Source organism: Macrobrachium nipponense, chromosome 21 (genome assembly GCF_015104395.2).
Source record: "Macrobrachium nipponense isolate FS-2020 chromosome 21, ASM1510439v2, whole genome shotgun sequence".
Lineage (NCBI taxonomy): Eukaryota > Metazoa > Arthropoda > Malacostraca > Decapoda > Palaemonidae > Macrobrachium > Macrobrachium nipponense.
Genome location: NC_087212.1, coordinates 76559885 through 76583880, shown reverse-complemented (window position 1 = coordinate 76583880; position 23996 = coordinate 76559885). Strand labels below are relative to the sequence as shown.

The 23996-nt window shown below is 35.7% G+C and overlaps 2 protein-coding genes across 2 annotated transcripts in view; one reads left to right on the top strand and one right to left on the bottom strand.

Annotated features, from left to right (window-relative positions):
* Positions 1 to 23996, bottom strand: part of LOC135198187 (oxidation resistance protein 1-like) — a 1642352-nt gene that overhangs the window by 1197723 nt on the left and 420633 nt on the right. The window lies entirely within an intron of this gene.
* On the top strand, positions 1392 to 18192 carry LOC135198186 (uncharacterized). The gene is made up of 4 exons (XM_064225735.1): positions 1392 to 1538; positions 2559 to 2605; positions 2855 to 2923; positions 17243 to 18192. The coding sequence occupies exons 1-4, from the start codon at positions 1460 to 1462 to the stop codon at positions 17996 to 17998; spliced, it is 951 nt and encodes a 316-aa protein (XP_064081805.1). The 5' UTR covers positions 1392 to 1459; the 3' UTR covers positions 17999 to 18192.

The following is a 23996-nucleotide window of genomic DNA, read 5'->3' as shown; positions in this document are numbered from 1 at the left end:
AAATGTGAATTTACATTTAAAAAAATAAATTTTAAATGGCATTATTAAACTTAAAGATGTAAGATTTCATCTACAGAAAAATATTTCCTTTTAGCCTCAATACTTTAGGAGATATTATCATTCGAATAGCGTTAGGGCCAGGCCGTCAGAAATGAGCGCGTTTCGAGGAAGACTTTCCTTCGCAATAGCTAGAATTGGAAGCTTTTAAGCGTACTTATGATTCACATTAGCCTAACACCATTAAGCATGCCATAGGGATAGTAAGGTATTTTATTCCTAGGCTACTAACTTTCATTAGATTACTTGATATTGAATTAAAATATTATATTCCATCACTCCCTCTCTGTCTTTACATAAATGACTTCTGACTATCGTTTCTGTCTCAAGATTGTGCCATTTTAAGTGATTTTCTCTTTCATGACACGTTGCTAACTGCAAGAAAGTAATAATGAGAACGTCCCTGATATATAAACAAGAAAATCATTTCTACATTAATAAGTCTTCAGTGATATAACGGTGATCACGGTATCTGGTGTGAGTTTATCAAATGTCATTGACCATTTATTTCTTCAGTACGCTACTGCATATGCTACACAAATACATTCAACGATATTTTTAGATAGTAATCAGTAGCGATTTATGAGTGTTCTCTTAACATTATACGGTATGAATGGCATTTTATTTCATTCAGAAATAAAATGAGCTACTTACTGCCATACCAATTTGTTAATATCAATAAAAGTTATAAATAATTAATATATTTATGTATATAGTATATATATATATATATATATATATTATATATATTAGTATATATATATATAGTATATAATATATATATACTATATATATATATATAACATTATACATATTATATAAGTATATATAGGATATATATACATTATATTATATCTATATATATATATATCTATGTATATATTAATTACGTTATTAATAATAATAGAACTTATATCTAACATTATATACATTGATATATATTAATACGTTATAATATGTATATAATACATTATAATATATCGATATATATATATTATATATATATCATATATAATATGTATTATATTATTATAATGCATATTTTGATTTTATATGAATACATAAACACACACCACGCATAACATAGGAACCTTAAAGAAAAAGCAATGTACAAATATGGTTTAGCTAGCTGTGAGGAGTGCTATCATTTTACGCTCGCTGACAGTGACGTCACTTAACCGAGGAAATGGCTTCAAAGGACGTTACATTTACTGGAATCATAAGGGGTACTATGACTAAGCACCATGAACCGCATCGTAATGTCGAAAGCATATCCGTACATCCGCTACTTAAAAATGGCCTCCTGTCTGAATCCCCCGACGTTCCCTGTTAAGAATCGGATTTGCTGAGCATCAGTCTGCCGAGAGCTGTCGTGTCACCTACGACCACCGGAGCCTTCGTCATGCAAGCATCAGGCACACTTGTGTGGTGTTTACTTGTGGCAGTGATATTCACTCCGAGAGTGAATGGCTGCGAAAGAGGTAAGTTGTCGATTAAACTTTAGAAATGGAGAGGCTGAACTTTGGTGATTTGAAACCCTTTATTACAAAATTAACACCATATACTAATATATTTGGATTAATTTTCCCGTATCATTTAAAAAATAATGGATTACAGAGTTTATACAGACAAGTTCTGTAAATAACAAAACGTTATTGTATATTCACCACGAAGTACTTGAGAGAGAAGATAACAATCAAGTCGAACTCTAAGTCTCTTAACAGATGAACACACTAATTCACATGCCCATACTGATAAATATTGTTGGATGATAAGTTAGTGTATTTCTAGTTCATATGGAACAATAATGCAGAATATGCAAACTGAATGGGAAGGAAAGGATAAGCTTTTATTGCATTAAGATGAACTTTGTGAATTCCTTTTAATTAGCCAACGGTTCAAGTTATATAACTTCATTTCTTTCAAGACCTGTATTTTACTGAACATTACAAGGCAACCGAAGGGGCTATCTGAGACCCCAGATATTGTATCTAACAGAGTTCCTAAAACTTAGTCATTGCAAAACAACTTCGCTATTCGTAATGTCACTGAATATAGTTTCCCCATTAATACTTGATGAGAGAGAACTGCTTTGAACTTCATTTCATCATAATATTTAATGTGACTTACGCTAACTACTTCTCCAGCCAGACTTAAATATTTATAATTTCCTGGTTAAAGGAAAATAAATTCTTTTTGGTAATACTGCATTGCTGTAATGGCTCAAGAATTACATCAAAACAGTAACATGATGTCCCTTGCAATGAGTTACTTATGAATCCCTTGTAACATCTTGGTATTGTTTAGCAGATAGTGGCTAAAACTGCCATGCTACAGTCATTATATTTGGGTGTCAAGAAATAAACAAAATCGGCTGACGGTCTGATTGTCCTAAACGACTGTCAAAAATAATTCCTTGAATGAGAGCGAGCATATCAGCACAAAGATGGTTCAGATAGGTTCAACCTACAACACTCAAAGATTGTGTTTTATGCTTTCAGGCTTCATGGGCAGTTGGAATTTCAACGGACTACGGCAATTACTACAGGTAAATTTGTAACGAATACATGAGAACACTGACGCATAATATTCATCCATCATGTATTACGTTACCAAAGAATTTGATTTATTATTTGTTTCTCTGGTATTGTAATCAACTTGTATTTTATAATGAAGAAAATATCAGACTGAATCTCTAAGCATATGGCACAATTACCGAATACTAATACTCGAAAATATATTAACAAATTTTACCTCTATGAGAAAAATGACTAATTCAATTCCTTTTCTTTCTCAGAACAATCAAACCAATGAATTCAGGAAAGAAGCAGAGATGCGACGTGGAATAAAAGCACCCACTCTCCAGGTAAAATGAGTCATTTATTTCTTTCTTTTTCTCAGAAATAAATTACATATTGATGAAATTATTCTTCTAATAGTTGTAACCTGAACGGTCGCCGCCACTGAAATCATCCTCGGTTGATTAATCACTTTATTTATTTCCGTGGGTTAATTACAACTATTCCCAATGTCACCATAACTTCAAGGAACAAATAAACGAAAACTGTTAACAGTTTTACATTCATGAGTCCATACAAAACTACTTCTGAAGCACAGTACCAAGGAAATGTAGATGAGGTAGGGAGTTCCGACTCCGAGGCGAATATGTTGAGCAACTGATTTAACAAAATGATTTGAATCAGTGCAACTATTACTGTGTGAGAATAATAGGTCAGTCAGACATGTACAAGGCGTTATAGAATCCATGATTGCTAATACCCTAGAAGCTCTCCACTGCAATTTTTAGAATAATACAGCCCTGTTTTGATTTCAATGAAGAGAAATCTTTCGATCTGCCAATCACTGAACTTTCAGTCCAATCTATCCAGTGAGAGTTTTCACTTCAGTTAATGAGCATAGCATTGGATGCTTGCCCAGTTTTGACAGAATGCGTACGCTGTTTAATTTGTACTTCTAAATTCTTGCTAGATTGGCCGATATAAAAAAAAAAAGCGGGCAGTCCAAAAATGGAATTTTATATAATGTTGTTGTTTTAGTCCTGATTTCTCCTCTGTCCGCTGGTTCGAATCCACGAAAGGACGAAATTATTATCAACTAAAAAATTCCCCGTCGGTTAACATATAATGAAAATATATTAATTCCGAGGTAGAGCGCATTGTATATTAAGGAAATTTGTAGCATAATGCATGTATGTGAATCACGGTGATGTGATGTGATAAAAATTCATATATAAGATGAATTTCACCAAGTCTTTCGAGGAAAAGTCTTCTAAACCATGGGCTGCCCTATTGATGCCCATGGTAATTACATGCTGAAAGCGTCTGGCCCATCGTGGTGGTCACCCAGCGAGGTATATTTTAGACACTTCATTGTTCAATTTGCTGATAGGGCGATGAGTGGCATAGAGAAAGTATTACTTTGCATTTTTAGTTTTATGCCTTTTCCTAAAAGTAAAGTGACTGCCCTGCTTTATGTTGCCTGTTCAATTTTCATGTGAAATTCTTCGGGAGAGGTTACTATCCTAGTGACCGTTCCCTAAAGATGATCGAAGTGCAAAGGTGATTTTGGTGACTAGCATACTTTACCAAATACAAATCTCACTACTCAACACCAACCCTCTGTTTTTTTATATATGTATGTATGTATGTGTATATATATATCATATAATATACACGTATATATATGTGTGTGTGTGTGTGTGTGTGTGTGTAATGTCACACATTACCACAGGTGGAAATATGAAAGACTGGGTGTAGGTCCTGATCAGTTTCAGCATTATTTCCACTCCCTTGACGAAGGACTGATACATATTGGTAGAAATCACAATATAAATACTACAGGCATATTATGGACGACATTTGAGACTACAAATCCACCACACATGACAACTGTCACAAAGGAAGTGGCAACAAAACCGCTGGAAACTAAAAGGCCACACCTGACAGGTGTTCAAGGGGAGGGATGAAAAACTCATTACTGCTAGTGGCCACTATGTTTACAAGTATGATAATCGTTTTTCCATACGTATCTACTGCCTTCCTTAAAATTTAAACATTTTACAATTTTATTTTGAAATATAGCTTCAAGTATATCAGTGCCTCAGCTGATATTCATTTTATGGCCATAACTTTCTTTTATATAACTAGATTTAATGATATTCCTCTCCAGTGCATTATTTGAATATGGTATCTTATTTTACCCCTTCCCAGTTGATAGTATGATTGCTCTCACGTACAGGTACAAAAATTTCACTGCTCACCTGAAAGTAGATTACATATCTTTTATGTTGCTCTATTTGCTTTTCCATTGTTTTACCAGTTCGACCAATATAAAAGTTGTCACACCCTTAGTATTGTCAGGAGAGTTCTTTATGAGTACGTTTCACTGATTTATTATTCTAAAATGCGACGTTAACTCTAAAATTCTTGAGGAGATTGAGGATACCTTTCATATTATCATTATATGGTAGTACACGTACATTTTTTGGGGTTGTAAAGTTCTTTTTTATTTTTATAAAGAGTAATTTTTGTCGTTTCTAATGCGTTGTCTAATATATAGTCGGGACATTTCAATTTCTTGCTTGTATTTATAATCTTATCCATGTATATGTATGTGTATGTATGTATGTATGTATATATATATATATATATATATATATATATATATATATATACACATACATAAAAGCATACTTATAATCTTCTGCAAGATCTTAAATTTCACTCTAAATTTTGCGGACTGGTAGGTAGTTGAACGTTAACAGCGGTTCCTATGCCATACAGTACTTAATCTGTCATAATTCACTGGTGAGTTGAATGCAGTAATCTTTTGTCTCAATTCTTGTGAAGTTTGGAACACAATTCCAAACTGGTGGTTCAATAATTCTCCTTAGTCCTGTTCATCTTGTACCTCTTGGTGTGACTTCAGTGAGTGTTCTCAGATCTTTTTGCGTGAGGGTTTAACCACATCTCATCGGCCAGCTCTTCATTATTCATCATTACATAGTCTCTACACACATCTGGTGCAAAATTGTCCCGTTACAATTATACAGTCGACCACGTTCATTTGTTGGGCAGTCAAAACAGCGGTAAACTATTTACTGTATTCTTTTTAAAGACACGAAATTTTCTAGCATGTTACACGAACCCAGACTAGACCTTAAGGATGGATTATTCAAATACAAGGTTCAATAAAATACTCTTTCCAGACTTTATAAAGGGACTTGCTTATCTATATTTACAACGACTCTGTGACTGGTATTTGGTATTTGTTTTCCTAGAGTACATCTTAACACTTCCTTTCAGTTTTTTCTTTATTTCTTTGAGATTTATCCATACATTCTCGGCAGACACTTATGCGCTTTTTCCAAATATGATGACATTCTTCATGTTCAGGCAATATTTCATGTTATTCAGTTGTATACCTGCCAATGCTCAGGAGAGATTTTTACCATATGTTATACTTGAAAAGTCGTCGGAGGCCGAGAATCCTCACATGCGAAACATTATTCCTCCACCGAATAAAGACTGTAATATATGTCCGTCCATAAGGTATCTAAAAAATAACACATGGAATCCAGTTGAATGTGTGGATGGCTGGGTTATGGGTTAAGGATTCAATTAAATCTTAATATAACTTTTAACCTGGACGAATAAAAGTTACCTCCCTCTCTATGTTCATCTAAATAAACAGATACCCCGCCATATTCTCTTCTTAAATATCTGACAACAAATGTGAGACCTATTTGTCCACATCATAAGCCCCTCTTCCAAGTGGTGATATGATGAGACAGTCAACAAATGAAGGCCCTTATACCAGAGCCTTTGACACCATTGATCTACAGTCTGGCCTTCATACTTCTCTCTGTTGAACATAAACTTTAAAACATGAAATTTTACCTCTCAGACACCATACTTTCCAGTAGCACTTTCCTCTGACTCTTGTCACATCTATCACTATAAATTCCTAAGCACGCTTTCATGTCAGTGGAACGCCCTACGATCTAGAGTTGTAAATCTACAGTTCCATTTGGCTAAAATTTTCTTTTGTAACTTTACAATTACATTCTTTGTTAATGTTCATCCCTTTTCTCCCTTCAACTGCCATGCTTCCTACAATTAGTCTTTCATGTTTTTTTTTCATCTACTTACTCAGGCTTGCTACCTTGAAAACTTAAAATATACATCATACCTGGTAGCCTTATTTGACATCCAACGTCAGCAAAGACATAATAGTACATGAAATGCGCATATATCCAACATTTCTGAACTTACCTTTACTTGAACCTCTCTAACTTCTCATGAAAAATTTCCATCTCCATGAATATTTAGATGGCTATCCTATTACTGTTACTCCAATCGTGTCTATGACGAGATTTTAGTCGGCAAAAATATATGTATTGTATCGCAACAATGTTTAACGGCCATCCTTCAAGCTGTGATCTTTTAATAAAAGAAAAACCTGCAAAAACCGAAAATCTTCAGCAATTTATGTAATCCCAATCTTACATGGCAATTAAATGAAATCAGATTTGATGTACAGATGAACCAAGTGGGGACAATTATGGGAACAATCATTTTAATACAATAACCCTCTTAGCAAAAGCAATAATAACTACTTAGATAAAACCCGAATTCTATTCAATAACCGAACAATATACCAAATAGTATAATAACAAATTTTCTTCCTACGAATGCACACTTGTAAACTTCACTTACATGCTACACACTGCTAGCAATGCAACACACTGTGTCATCTGGCAAATACAAATGTATCATATGTAATAACATTATTCACCCACACTGAAATAAAGAGAAATAATTTAAAGCAAAGTTTCACGACATCTAAATTAAGCCTAAACACAATCTACTTATTCTGCACGAATCAACTGACATCTCAACTTGCGACTACTAAACACATTTATAGCCAACTTAATCATTCATTTCGGGCACTAAATATAAAAAAAAATCGCTAACACGTGCTTGAACACACTTAAAAAACAGAAGAAATCACTTAAAGCTATACCGGTAAATAGCATGCTTTTCCAACAATAGTTATCTGGCATTTCTCAACTTGAGAATCCATAGTTATGAGGAGTAAGGGACCTAATGCATGGTACCATAAAAAACATAGAACTTACACCTTACTATAGTCAAGTTCACCAAATAATCTACGGAAGCTATTCACAAAAGAAGCTTGTAAATATATAGTTACTAAATCTAAAGTTAGGTTGTATCAAACAAAAGGAAAAAGGCAGAAACTGCGATTCGCTTGGCTAGGATAAGGTGGTAATACACGAATTCCACAACATGTAATCTAGAAACTGAATTCCAGGAGACACAAATGATCTTTTAAAACAAAATATTGAGACACGGATGTTTTGGGTGAGGTGGGGTCATCAAAAGGGCAGCATGCTGGCACACAGAGTTTCATTCTTATATCCAGCAAGGTTTTGAATATAGTTTCCCGATTTAGCCTTAACAGCTTACTCACATCTTAAATTGTTCGATAAAAACTCAACTTCATTTAAAAGTCTTATTCCAGATCTTAACATTAATCTTTTGGACTGTCATCCAGTTAGTTGAAGGTACATGAAATGCATATTTCATAATTCTGATCAAGCATTGCAGTCAAATCTTCCAAGACTCTATGATCCACGTCGTACTGCACTTGCATTTAACTCTAACAACCTTAACCTTTTTTGTGAGGTTCGAAACCACTCATTTTATCTAAAATTCTATTACAGCCGGAACCAAAGTAAGTTATAACCTTCTTAGTCGTACAGTTAAAAAATCGGAAATTCTGACGTTACTAATGTATTTTTTTCTAGTATTAAGTTGTGGAACCTAAAAAAGGGTGATTCCATATCACAAAAGACGATGGTCATTTCCCCTTACTCCCTCTGTACAATAACAGTCTAAAAACCATGGCTGTTTTATATACCTACAATAAAGGTTCATCAGTAGTGCTTCCAGCCTTTCCACATACTGCTTGACAGTCCGCTCTTTCCAGCAAGTATTCTTCCTTTTCCTTTCCAGTACCTCTTCCACTGCATCTATCCATCATCCCCTCTTCCCACCGATCTATGCACTATTTTCAACAAACTATCGACCACCGTTCTCTCCACATGGCCAGACATCCCAAAATTATATGAACCATCCTTTCACTTACCCTAACCTTTATTATCACTTATTCTTGTACGTCCCCTTTTATTGATCATTCAGTTTTACTAATGCCACTTTAAATGTTCGTTACTCACTTTTGATAGAAAAATGTCAATATAATATACTGAACTTGTTTATACAAAATATTTGGGATATATTTATTTATGTATATAGACAAATACATTCGTGTTTATAGATAGATCGATGGATAGACAGAGAGATAGATAAGAAGAAGTTGTAGTAGTAGTATGTGCTTTATCTCATATTAGTAATACATTATTACAAAGAAAAAAAAACAGAAGGAAAGTTAGGTAGTGAAAACTTCAGAGTGCAATGTAGCTAATGTATTTTATTTGCTTGATAAGTGAATCGTGGAATAATTCAGCATTTTCTTTTTCAGGAATTAACAAACATGCTCAATGACATAAACAAAGGCAATGTGCCAAAGTATGTTAAGGATAATAATTACGGCGAGATCTTGAATTCCATGGGGAATTTCTCTTACACGCATGGAAATGTGGGAGATGATAATGGCATGCAGTACGGTGTGTTCCACATGGATGGGGATACACCATCCTATTCCACACTGGATTTCCTCTTTGTCAAGGGTAAAGTAGGACCATACAAATATGAAGCTGGAACCTCGTTTTTCACCCATGTACTTTATACCGTTGGTGACACATTCGTTAGTTATCAGGCATCGACCTTGGGAGCGATATTAATGAAATTGCCAAATGGCAAATATGCTGCTACTGGAAACTACACAGGACTCTCACAGGGCAATGCTATGCTGTTTGACGAGGCCCTCAATGTAGAGGTGAACTCACTTGGCATCTTTCATACCGCAGAATACTATTCGTTGAATGAGATCACTGTCAACGGAGGAGGAGATCAAACAAATTTCACACACGTTGTAGACATTGTTTCTATGACAGGAGGTACAAATTCGAGTGTAACCTTCAACAGCACAACTGCTGCTGATAACTGCACCATTCCTATATCCGCAAATGGAATACTCATGAATAAAGACAAAGATTCACTCCTCGAGGCATACTGCGTGATGACAAGTTGCTCTTTGACAGATACACCACATCCCCTGAGTGAAGAGTATTTGCCGGTTATCTTTTCACTTCCTCGTCTTGGAGTAGATATTTACCTCCCTTAAAGCATCATTAGATAGCAACAACTGCTTGCAGTATAAAGTAAATGGGAACAAATGGTTTGGTTTATGCTCTAAAAATCTTTCACTGAATAAAATAATCAATATCAAACACAAGAAGCTAGTACAGCATAACAAGAATATTTCAAATTTAATAGTATAATAAACACTTTGGCAATGTATTCTGTATTGATTAATCCTTTTATAGCATTATTAAATGATCATATTGATAAAAAACGGAACATTGCATTCATTACTTTTCATTTCCTATTTATATATGTTTACTACATGTTTTACACTGTCTGGCAAGTACCATTAATACATGTGCTCTATCGATTACAAGAGTAAACCAAGGAATATTTTCCCTGGCAACATTCCTGACAGCACTAAAAAAAAAAAGGGGGGGGGTGTGGGAACTTCTCTCTTTTAACCTTCGACTCTTAGAGGAGGAGGGGGGGGGGAGGGGAGGCGGTGGAGGGCGGAGTTAACCATAGCAGATATCCCTTCAGTTTTCATCACAGTCAGCTAATTCACTGCTGAGGTTAGTAGAGACAATAGATTTTTCAGAAAACTCCTATGTTATAGATAGTTTTCTATCCAGAATAAGGCCCAGATGTAAACACATTAGTCGGCCATGTTGTAGGTCAGCTGTGATGAGCAAAAGCAACACACGCAATCATGATAAGAACGAACACTTGCAGGATAAACAGGGCTAATTGTTAGCCATCAAGACATACGAAAATCTGCTTAGATCACTTCATAAATATTTCACAAAGTAATTCATTAACACCCAATGTGGGTCTCGATCAAATGATAGATGGTTTAGAACCACTAGGAAGTTATTTTGGTCAAATCTTTAAAACTTGAAGTAGTGGATAGCGAATTATGTATATGTTAAAATGGATATTAAATATCAAGTGTAAAAAATGGCTAGTGTTATCAGAAATTTCCCCGTGACTGGATAGGTTCTCTGGCCCTGAATAGGTGAAGGTTCAGAAAGATCAGGTTGGGTTTTACAATTCTATTACAAAATGAAACTATGTAAATTTAACAAAACACATGAACTGAAAGGCGGACCCGTGCCAACGGACAACTTACAAATGGAAATCAACTTTAAAACAATTGACCACGAGGTCCCAAATGCACACAAGGACAGGGAAGGAAAGTTTCATAAAACCATGGAAAACCCCAAGACATGTCTCTAAAAGTAACACTCACAAAAAAAACCTTATTGGTGCAACACTGAGCCGATTCAATTTCCTCAATATCAACATTCACATAAACTACAATATTTCGTATGTCCAAAGTCGCATTCACCGTTTAAATCTATGGAGGGATATTTATTAAATCGCATTTCAAAGTGTAATAAAGCAATTATCCCTATGTCTACTTCAGTAAACTGTTGCTCTGATGTGTTTGTGTGACGTCACAGATTATGGTCAGTCACATAAAAATACACAGACCTGCACATTGGATTACCTGTTGTAATTCTTTATCGTGGTATGGATAACCTCTGTATTGTAGAACCCAACAGTTACAATGCAGAATCCATTTTCAGCAATATTTTTAAGAGCCTTCACCAAGCCAGATACAAAATAGTTGTAAGCCTCCAGAGACTTGTAGGTCTTGAGCTGGTCCAATATGTAGAGGCTTACATCATTAACCAAATAGTTCACAATATCTGTATATGTAACTGCAGGCAGCAAATCCACATCAGAACTCCACTGTTCGGGTGTCAACTTGTATCGTGTTTGTTATTTACAAGTTTCAGTTTATTTGTACATACCTTTCACGCACTGCAGGCTCCAGAGACTCAATATTATCAATTTTCTGTTTGTGAATTGTCCTTGCTCGCCATTTTTCGTGATATGGTTCACAATTCCTTACAATAATAACGAAATTTTATATTTCCTTTGTTTACAATGCTTTGACCTAAAAGATGGCAGCATCTTATTGGGTGCTCATCTGCTGTGACGGCAAAGGAAAGCTACCTATAGTTGGTCATATTAACGTTGTTGTTGGGCTTTCCCAACTAAATTATTGTCTCCAATAGGGTTGATCTATTGAAGCTAGTTTGCCCCAATCTTGTATACAGTCCTGTTTACTTCTGGAAGAAGGTAATATTGATGGTCAGGACATTAAGACATTACTATGATGGTTCTTTTCGTAATAGTGCACAAATGTCTCAATTCACACTCACCTACAAAAATCTTGTAATATACTGCTTAGATCTCATGGGGAGAGAGAGCAAATAAGGATATCTGTGATCACCCACACTTAGAGTATTGTAATCTAAAGCACATAAGACAATGTGAGCACTAGCGCGCTCCTCCAACTCAGGCTTAGCTTTGTTACTATTACAGGTTTGAATAAGTATGGATCCCTAAGGTAGCAAAATCGCCTCCTTAAGTGAGACATGCTGCTTTCATTTATTACAAAGTTAATTATTCAAGAAATAATTTTATGATAACTACAACTGGACAAATGTGGCGCAGTCTACGTGTGATTATCAAAAACAGAAAAGATTCATTTGGATACCGGTAATTCCAAATATCACTGGGATGTCATGCACCTTTACTATTCATGAAAACAAATAAGCATAAATGTAACAATTATAGCATCATCTTAAACATCTAGTTAAGATGATGAGGGGATAACACAGTCAAATCCCCTTAACTAGATATAAGCAAAGATCTCTGAAGATACAACACAGAATGGCAGTCAATGTACCAGAGTAACGCACTCATATAACCAGCACAATATATATATATATATATATATATATATATATATATATATATATATATATATATATAAGTCATATCACATTTCCGTGATTCATACACATATATCGAGCTACAATGTCCTTTAATATCTAATTCGCTCTACCTCGGAATTAATATATTTTCATATATGCTTAACCGAAGGGGAATTTTTTCTCGATAATAGATTTGCCTGGACCAGGGCGCGAACCTATGGATCCTTTCAAACCCAGGAACGTCAGTGAAGCGTTACCTACTACACCAGCCTCTCGCGGTGGTGTAGTAGGTAACGCTTCACTGACGTTCCTGGGTTTGAAAGGATCCATAGGTTCGCGCCCTGGTCCAGGCAAATCTATTATCGAGAAAAAATTCCCCTTCGGTTAAGCATATATGAAAATATATTAACTTCCGAGGTAGAGCGAATTAGATATTAAAGAACATTGTAGCTCGATATATATATATATATATATATATATATATATATATATATATATATATATATATATATATATATATATATATATATATATGTTCGTTGGTTCAAAATCTTAAATCTCCGAAAGTTCTTCACCAATTCCTTTGAAATTTTGACACAACATTGCATTCGAATACGAGCGTTTTATAATGGGGTTTCAGCCTACCTCCCCGCCTCCGAAGGGGGTGGGGGTGAGAAATGATACTCTGAAACAGAGCTGGTTCTGCCCGTGAAATGGGGCTGGTTGTGCCCGTAGACTTAGTTTCTTATATAATTTCTGTATACATATGATTTATCATTTGGAAAAGAATACTATAAGGTAAACATCAATGACATCAAAGAGGGTGGACTTTGAGAGGGGGGTTGACAGAGAGAGAATGAGGAGAGGAAGTAATAGAGAAATCGGACCGAGAGAGAGAGAGAGAGAGAGAGAGAGAGCTTTCTCTTTTCTTTCCTTTCCATTTAACCAGACTGAGCCACAGCAATGTGTGGCTGGGTACAGCTAATATATATATATATATATATATATATATATATATATATATATATATATATATATATATATATATAAATTGCTGAGCCTTTCGATTCTCATCATGTATGCAGAGATGAGGTTGGATGCCCCACGCCCTTCTCACTGCAATCGCTGATGCTGGTATCCATTCAAAAATGGGTCAAATTGTGGGCGTCGGGCAAGGATCGAACACTGACCTTGAGAATGCAAGCCTAGTGCTCTGCCAAAGTGATTTATTAAGAGATTAAATACCAAGTGCTTTCATATTATTTCAACAAATTTAACATATTGTTTTATGCTAGCAATCCTGGAACGTCACTCTTCCATAAAACTCTCAAAAGTCAACAACGCTTACAGCTAAATTAATCTGACAGAGCAAATTGGCAGTTATAAACAGAAAAGGGAAAAGGTACCCTACTTGAGTAGTCTTATAAAAAAATGTTTCAGAGATAAGGATTTTAAAATATACTCAAATGAAACAACTAAGCACTATAATTCTCATTAGGGGTATCAGAAGAGTGAATTATACAAGGAGTACTATCAGTCTCCGTGGCACTTCAAGCTTATGTTAAAATCACAAGGTAAAACAGAACACTAGTGTTAATTAGCAAGTAAACAATACTGCACGAAAATTAGTACGAAGGATTACGAACTGAAAATAGCATAAAAGATATCTCAATATACAGTGGTAAACACTACAGTGAATGCTTATCACTATTGGCACTGCAGATACAGCACCCCAGGATCTTCCTGGTGTTTACACTTAAGGTGGTTCTGCTAGAGTCTGTGAATGCAGGGCACACAATGGAGGACCAGCGAGTGGTCTGCAAGACGTACAGTGATGACACAAGAGTTCGAGATTGTACAATGCTTACGCACCATTAACACTATCACACTGACGTATACCAAAACAGTAATTTACTCGACTGGTTATTTCACAATGGACGGTGAGAGCCAAGCAAGGACACACACCATTATGGGGAATTAATACTAAAACAAAGTTTAAGGAATTCTGGGAATTGGGACATGGGAATTTGACAGTGAGGAAAATTTGAGTGCAAGACAAAGATGAAAATACTGGCAACCAACTGCAGATTTATTTTATCTCTTTGGAGTGACTGTTGTAAAGGCCTGAGGAATGTCAGTAGGCTGCAGGGCTTCACCATAGGGTGTGGGCGACCTGAATTCTCCCACAGGGAACCAAATAATATGACAGCAGGTAGAAAGAGCTTGGCAGGAGCTCAACTTGCGGTGGTAGTGGTGTGCTACTAGCCTGGTGGTAACCCAAGAGAGAGTAAACGGCCCCTGTCATGTCCTGGGATAGAGTGAGGTTCTCAAGGGCAAGGCTAGGGCAGGCAGAAGGGGAGGGGGGTGGTAATGTGCGCGTGTGCGCAGAGAGAGGAGGTAGTGGGTGGGGGGGGGGGGGGGCTGGAAAACATTAAGCTGGGTCAGGGAAGGTGTGAATTCTTACACTGCAGTAGCTACTGCCTGACAGGTATTGTTAACCCGTGAAAAGGTTTAGGGGGCGTGACAGAAAAGCAATTAGCAGGTGTGGATTGTACCTTGCTCTGGGGGGGTCGGTTCGTTTGGAAAAAGTGTTTGACAGGCCATTTATCATGGAGAGGTAAAAGGGAGAACTCTTCCCAGTATTACATTAATGACTCGAAAGTCAAAATACTCCCAAGAGGACTTATGAGATACGACTCTGGGAAAGACCTCACACCAATAGGAAATATTTCTGAGGATTACCTACTACAGGAAAGCATTAAAAATTTCACCCTTATGATGTAGGGGAACGAAAATTTTACTTGAATTTCTTAGTTGAGAGCGCAGTTGTAAATTAGTATTATCGAGGCCGAGCATATGCCATCATTAGGCTAATATTATTATATACATATATATATATATATATATTATATATATATATATATATATATAGTATATATATATATGTGTGTGTGTGTGTGTGTATTAAGTGCCGGAAGGTTATAAGGTTTCGGTGAATAAGGTCAGTTGACAGTAGACTTATACCCATGAACATGTTAACCATTGCTTCTTTTTATGGACATAAAGACAAACTAAGCTTCCTGATGACTTCCAATGTCGTTTATTTATATACGTGCCCCAAATGTAAGGTGGGGAAATATGTTGAGGCTTCTCGTCGCCTACTAAAGGTGAGAATTGATTGTCATCAGGGAGTTAGTTACAGAACATAATTTTCTAATGTACGGGATCATGCCAAAAAATGTAAACAAGATATTGAATATAAACATTTAAAAATTCTCTCCAGAGCCACCTCACCTCATCAATTAGCAATAACTGAATCTTTATATATTAAGAAGCTTGTTCCTTATTTAAGCAACCAAACTACCTCTACAACATTGTATCTGTCTTGAGTGTGGCTCTGTCTTTGTTTTTGTTTGATGTCATTCAGTCCTTGGTTCCCCTCCTGCATTCTGTCTGCTAAATATTAGTTTTTTTAAAATTTTGTTTGTAATTTTTTTTGTATTTGTAACTTTCTTAATTCGGAGTCTTTGTAACACGCTGACATTTCGAGGACACAATTAAAATATATATTAAGAGTTACAAAGACTCAGAATTAAGCAATTTACGAATAGAAAAATAAATTAAATACAAAATTTTAGTATATAAACATATATAATATATATATAATATATTATATATATATATATATATATATATATTATATATATATATATATATATATATTTAATATATGTATGTATTATATATACATACACTAAAATTTTGGATCTAAAAATTTATTGTTGTTGAGATCAAAGAACATATATAATTATGTTACCACTTGTCGATCTCTTCCTATAAAATCTGAGTTTGCTTAATTTTTCTAAATAGGAAAACTTTTAATCCTTCATAAAATTCAGCACACATACTGATATACTGATAGGCTGAACAGAAATCACATTACAAGTAAATATCCCATCTATATATATATATATATATATATATATATATATATATATATATATATATATATATATATATATATACCCGTTGCTGAATAATCACTGCTTCCATGCATCGTAAAAACACCATACAACCATACAAACAAACAAACTTTAAATTTATTATATATATGTATATATATTGTATATATATATATATATATATATATATATATATATATATATATATATATACGTACACACACACACACACACATATATATATATATATATATATATATATATATATATATATATATATATATATATATATATATAAAGGTTTTTGCCACGAAGGTAAAAATGAAAAGCGAGATAGCCAAGAACTTTCGGTCTAGCACGACCCTTTAACTCAGGCCTGAGTAAAGGGTCGTGCTGTGCTAGACCGAAAGTTCTTGGCTATCTAGCTTTTCATTTTTTCCTTTGTGGCAAAAACCTTTATTTATACATAGCATCACGTTTTATATACTTCGTGATCAAGTTATTCACACACACACACACACACAGACCTGCCTCTTGATTTTCCTGGAAAAAATGCATCATCAATGTGACGAAAATATATACTGATTTAAGATCACACTGATTTGGTTCCTTTTCTTTTCAGGACTTAACGAATATGTTCAATGCCATACATGTTGGCAAACGCCCTCATTACATTCAAGATAATAAGTACGTCATGAATGGCAATACAACAGGGAACTTTTCCTTATCTAATGGAAACACAGGGAGTTATGAATCGCTGTTGTTTGGAGTGTTTCAAATGGATGGTAAAACAACAACCCATTCAACGCTGGAGTTCAGTTTTGTCAGGAATAAAGTAGGCTCATATGAATACGAAGCTGGAACTTCGTTCTTCACGCATGTACATTATATCAAAGGAGACAACTATGTCAATTTCCAAGCATCGACCTTAGCAGCGATTCTGATAAAACTGCCGACAGGTAAATATGTTCTTCACGGAAACTACACCGGACTCTCGCAAGGTAATGCCGTCGTGTCTCACCAGACAATAACAGAAGAAGTGAATACAGTTGCCATTCTTCATCATTCGCAATACTTCTCTAAAACTGAGATCAATGTCAGCGGGAAGGCCGAAGAGGAACATTTTACACAGACGGCAGACATCGCTTCCATGACAGGAGGCACAAATGGAACCTTGAATGTTTATGGCACTTTGCCGTCTGAGGACTGCCTGATGACAACTTCAAATGGACTCCTTATCAACCCTGACAAAGAAGCTGCTTTGCAAGGATATGTTGTTGGTTGCTTCAAGAGAAATGCCTCGAAAGCTTTAAGTGATACAAACTTGCCTGGCATCTTTTCCGTCTCTCGCTTAGCCGCAGATCTTTACCTTCCTTAAAACTTGAACAAAAGAGATACATATTCTAATTTATTACAATAGTGTTAGTTCGATACCAGTTATGTTCTACGTTTATGGGCAAAATATATGAAACACATGTCCTGTTCAATAACACTTCGATGATACCATTGGTCTCAATTCAGTCTTAAAAGCAACTTTTCACAGTACCATTGGTCTCAATTGAGTTTGAAAAACAACATTGCCCTGTACCAACACTGCCAAATACCAATGGTCTAAATTCATTCTTAACAGCAACAATGCCCACGTACCCTTGGTCTCAATTCAATCTTAAAAACAACACTGCCAAGTACCATTGTTTTCAATTCAGTCTTAAAAGCAACATTGCCCAGTACCATTGGTCTCAATTCAGTCTTAGAAGCAACATTTCCCAGTACCATTGGTCTCAATTCAGTCTTAAAAGCAACATTGCCCAGTACCATTGGTCTCAATTCATTCTTAAGACCAACATTTCTCAGTACCATTGATCTCAATTCAGTCATAAAAATATTTCCCAGTACCACTGCTCTCAATTCGTTCATAAAAAACAACTTTACCAGTACCACTGGCCTCAATTCAGTCTTAGAGAAACACTACCCAGTACCATTGACCCTAATTCAGTCTTAAGAGCAACATTACCCAGTACCATTGGTCTCAATTCAGTCTTAAAAGCAACATTGCTAACTGTGCCATATGTCTTCACTGATGTTTCTTCATCATTATTATCTATTTATGCATGATCTAAAGGCAGATTTTTATATTGCGAATATAGAAAGAGGCCTTTTTTGTGGTGTAAGAAGAAAAGTATGACGGGAAGATTTTTTTTCTATGTTCATAAAATCCGAAAGAAATATAAACAATAAAACAATTCTAAGAAAAGGGATAGAATGATCAGTAAGGAAGTAGGATTAAGTAGTAAATTTGGTTGCATTCATACTGTGCAGATGATAAAAGATATTTAAAATCGAGGAAGCATTTTAAAAGTATCTACAAGTCCTTTTTTTGTCATTTTCGAAGTCCAGTAAATGTCCCATATCAACCAGTTATACAAAACCATTACAAAAACAGCGAATACTAAACATATTCAGTGTGACGTCATAAATTAGATTCGCCAAGGGAAATATATGAAATGCCTTTCATGTTAGAAGGCAGACCTGTACCAATGCATTTCCTAGGCAAAGAGCCATATCACAGAGGTTATATTTTGTGTCTTCCATTAGGTAATTAGGTTTGAGTACGAATCACCACATGAAATCAATGTAAAATCTTTACATATCAGTATTTCTGTTATCTCATTGTGTTGCTTTTGTGAAGAGAACCAGAGCAAGTTTCATAAGGAGTGTAACTAACAATCATTGAAGGAAAGATATGCTAATTGCAAAATTATCCGTGCAAACGTGGATTATGAGTGGAATATTCATTTAACTTTATGACATCTGCAAAGAGCATTGCAGAGCAGTTATTAGCTAGTCGCGATGTCGATTGTGTGCATTTCGCTTCCTTGCCACGTGTAGCCCGGGCAGAGAAGCCCATTTCTGTTTGAACGTACTTAAATAAAAAGTCATCTCAGTGTCAAAATACAATTTACTGATAATGAAGGTCTTTACCCAATACTAATGAATGTATTCTGCAGAACTGTTTATAAGAAAAAACATTGGGAGGAAACAGACAACTCGAAAGAGTTAACTATTTGAAGAATTTCTTCCTAAGAACTCAGTTTAAGCATGCCGAACGCTCATTAGCTCAAGTATGTTTACTAGTCTCTTCTCGACGGATAAAAAATTCAAAGGGTTACTAATGTTCATTTTATATATATAATATATACAGTACCAGTCATAATACTTTGCATGGTAGGGAAAAAAAAAAAAAAAAAAAAAAAAAAAAAAAAAAAAAAAAAAACAAAAAAAAAAAAAAAAAAAAAAAAAGAGTACAACAAACTAAAAATATTCAGGAAAAATCAATTATTAAAGCAACCATCATAAAATTTGGAATGAATGATCACCAACTCCTGCCCTAGTACTGGATAGGCTTGTCACAACGTTTACGGACTTTCTGGAGTGTCCTGGGCATTGAAACTGAAAACCGCTGCAGGAGGGACTCGTCCAGATCGTCCCAAGCGAGTTTCAAACTTTGCGCTGCAAGACGTGTCCACATTCAGTAACTTTCTTTTTATGATTGCTTAATGATTGAAATGGCTGGGGAATTCCCTGGCTAGTCGTGGATATATTCAATTCCACAATCTTTAAGCCACAAAGTATTCTGTTTGGCGGTATGATCCCCAGTGCACGAATCTTAATCCAATGTCATTGAAAATCAGCCATTGAAATAAAAAAAATTCAGTTGAGTTTAATTGACTAATTGGGAACTTAACTAGAGCTCCTGGCTCACTCACAGAAAGTATAACTCTGTGTAAGGGCTCTTCAGTAACCTGTTGGATGTTGTGACAGTTGGATGTCGAATTCTTTTCTCGTGCTATGTCATAGCCGTTGCTAACATTATTTTGTGTGGTTGTATTAACAATATCTAAACCGTATACTTCCATTGATATATCATGTGAGAGTGATACAACTTTACGAGGAAGGCCTTAAAACTGGTGTAATTAGCCAAAAAATTGGCGTGAAACAACGGACTGTCCAAAACATTCTGAAAACTTTTCGTGAATCGAGAGGGAAAGAAGTACCCAAGGCTAGGACCAGCACTGGGAGGACCCCCATTATTAATAGTAGGGGGTTAAGAGTTCCCACCAGGAACATTGAGGTCTCAATGTTCCTGGCGAGTACTCTTAACCCCTTCTTACCAATAATATGGGGCCTCCCAGTGCTGGTCCTAGCCTTGGGTACTTACTTCCCTACCGACTCACGAAAAGTTTTCAGAATGTTCTGGACAGTCCATTGTTTCACGCCAATTATTTGGCTAATTACACCAGTTTTAAGGCCTTCCTCGTAAAGTTGTATCACTCTCACACGATATCTCAATGGAAGTATACGGTTTAGACATTGTTAATACAACCACACTCACTCAACCACACAAAATAATGTTAGCAACGGCTATGGCAGAGCACCAGAAAAGAATTCGACATCCAACTGTTACAACATCCAACAGATCACTGAAGAGCTCTTACACAGAGTTACACTTTCTGTGAGTGAGCCAGTAGCTCTAGTTAAGTTCCCAATTAGTCAATTTCACTCAGCCGAATTTTTTTTCGTTTCAATTGCTGATTTTCAATGACATTGGATTAAGATTCGTGCACTGGGGATCATACCGCCAAACAGAATACTTTGTGGCTTAAAGATTTTGGAATTGAATATATCCACGACTAGCCAGGGAATTCCCCAGCCATTTCAATCATTAAGCAATCATAAAAAGAAAGTTACTGAATGTGGACACGTCTTGCAGCGCAAAGTTTGAAACTCGCTTGGGACGATCTGGACGAGTCCCTCCTGCAGCGGTTTTCAGATTCAAGGCCAGGACACTCCAGAAAGTCCATAAACGTTGTGGCATGCCTATCAAGTACTAGGGCAGGAGTTGGTGATTATTCATTCCAAATTTTATGATGGTTGCTTTAATAATTGATTTTTCCTGAATATTTTTAGTTTGTTGTACTCTTTTTCTTCTTCCATCTTCCCTACCACGCAAAGTATTATGACTGGTACTGTATATATATATATATATATATATATATATTAATATATATATATATTATATATATATATATATATATAAAATGTAGATGCAATGTAGTGGAATTGGTTGATATTGGCAGATGAATGATGCTTGGGGACAGTAAAGAAATACGAGTGAAAGTAGTAAAAGAATCTGACAGCGTTTGCATGAGTGAGTCTGGAGCAAATGTTATAAGTGGAACAATAAATGGATGTTACAAGAATAGAAGTACGTAGTTGTTTCTTCTAAGTGTGTGGGAGTTTGGGACTGAATGGGTGGAGGAAGAAAGGTATCGATGGTGTGCCAAATATTGGGAACAGACTTAAAGTGTGAATGCATAATCCTTCATGGAATAAAAGTGTGGATGCTGAGATATAGTATTACCACAGCACTTGCGACGTGAGAATGAGTAGGATGAGAAATGTGGAGTAGAAGAAGACGACCTAGAAAGGGTTGGATAGATGGATGATAGAAGGGAAGGGTCTAGTACTTTGGAAGCACACGGACGCTTGCAAAATATGGGCGATTAACCCCAGTGTGTAATGCGGTTTGACACAAGGCTAATGAATGAGCCTTCAGGGTAGGAGTATGCTGCGACTACTCTTGCGAAAGTTGTACTGCAAACAGGGTCCACCCACGGTTCATCAATGGTCGTTGTATTGTTTTCCTCCGGAGCCACGTGCTGCCTGAGAGAATCAGATGAATGTCGAAAATAAATGACACAGGAAGAAGGCCCAGTACATTCGCATAAATTCCTTCGTGTGTCTAGTGACGGAAGTACTTTTGAATGAAAAAGCTTCTTTCTTTCTAGCACACTTTAAATATATGGAGCTGATAAATCTTTTCCCGAATGATCGTTTGTTATAAACTGAAGCTGACTGTGCGACCAAACCAAATGCATCGTAATTCATATCTGACTCCAGGGTGAAAGCAAAGGAACAATCGTATAAATGAAGTTCACCATCTTTCAATCGTAAGAGTTGTTTGTGGGATTGTTTTCCTGTTTCACTAGTAAAGGATGCAACTTATCCACCATCATCGGGCAAAGAATTTCTCTTTTGAGCTTTCATAGTATTTTCAAAAAACAATATAACTATCCCATTTCTAAACGTTCTCAGTTCCTTATTGTGATTCATTGGCATCAGAGATAACATTGTGAATTGTGCATGGGTAACTACGCCTTTCATTAATGTTCAAGTGGCTATGAGGAAATATGAAACTGACTTTTCATGAATAAGAAGAAGGAAAACGTGAGCGAAAAGCACTCTTGAATTTCTGAGAAGTTGGTTCGCATGGACGTTGGTCACACGTCAGGATCGTAGGAAATTGCATATAGGAAATGGCCCATTTGGAGAGGGGAGAGGCACTTTTTTAATCATTTATTTTCTTTAATTTGTTTCTACAGAACCCATGTAAGGTAACTATATTTAAGAAATTTGTTTGATACTAACATAACCTCGGTCTACCTACCAAAAATGCAATGGTAAATAAGTCAAGCAACAAATATCAAAACGAAACCTAACCTGCAAAACAACTACGCAAAAAGAATACAGACTCACTCAGGAAATGGCAACAAAGCTTATCAAGTGAATCACCCAGGCTGTGATGTCCTCCTTCCGCTTGCGTAGTAGTGTTTCTCAACAAGTAACAACGCCAGCTTGTAGTAGGTATTTCATTTACAAACATACAAAATCAAGGACAGCTCTACAAACCCACACACAAATGAGCTTGTATATGTATATACTCCTATATATGTGTGAGTGTGTATGTATGTGTTGTGTGTGTTTGGGCGTGCATGTATATATATGTACGTATATTTACATATATACATATATATTATATTATATATATATATATATATATATATATATATAATATATATATCCAAGATCTTTATTTGCAAGTGAAAACCATCTGTTACCTCTCCAGTGTCTCATGGTGATTATGTAGTAAAGAAGACATCTTTCAGTAACTTCACGATTGCTTGCTGCAGTCTACAAATGACTGCGTGAAATCAGCGATACACGTAGGATTAAATAAACGTACAAATGCAAATGGAATTACAAGACGCTCATATTTAGCTAAAACGACATTTGTAGGGATATTCAGCCTTTAATATCCATACAAAGAATACATAGGATGTGCAGCGCTGCGTTGCTAAGCTACCTTTGAAAGCACAGGAAGTTTGCCTTTGGCTACCTCGGTCAGCTGACATGCTTTTCTTGGACATGCACTGAATGTATGTGTTGCTCTGCATAGTTATTCGGCCAATGTACATACTGCCGATTCGCAGACAATGACTCTTATATAGAAATTTTCTTTTAAAATTTATTTGAAA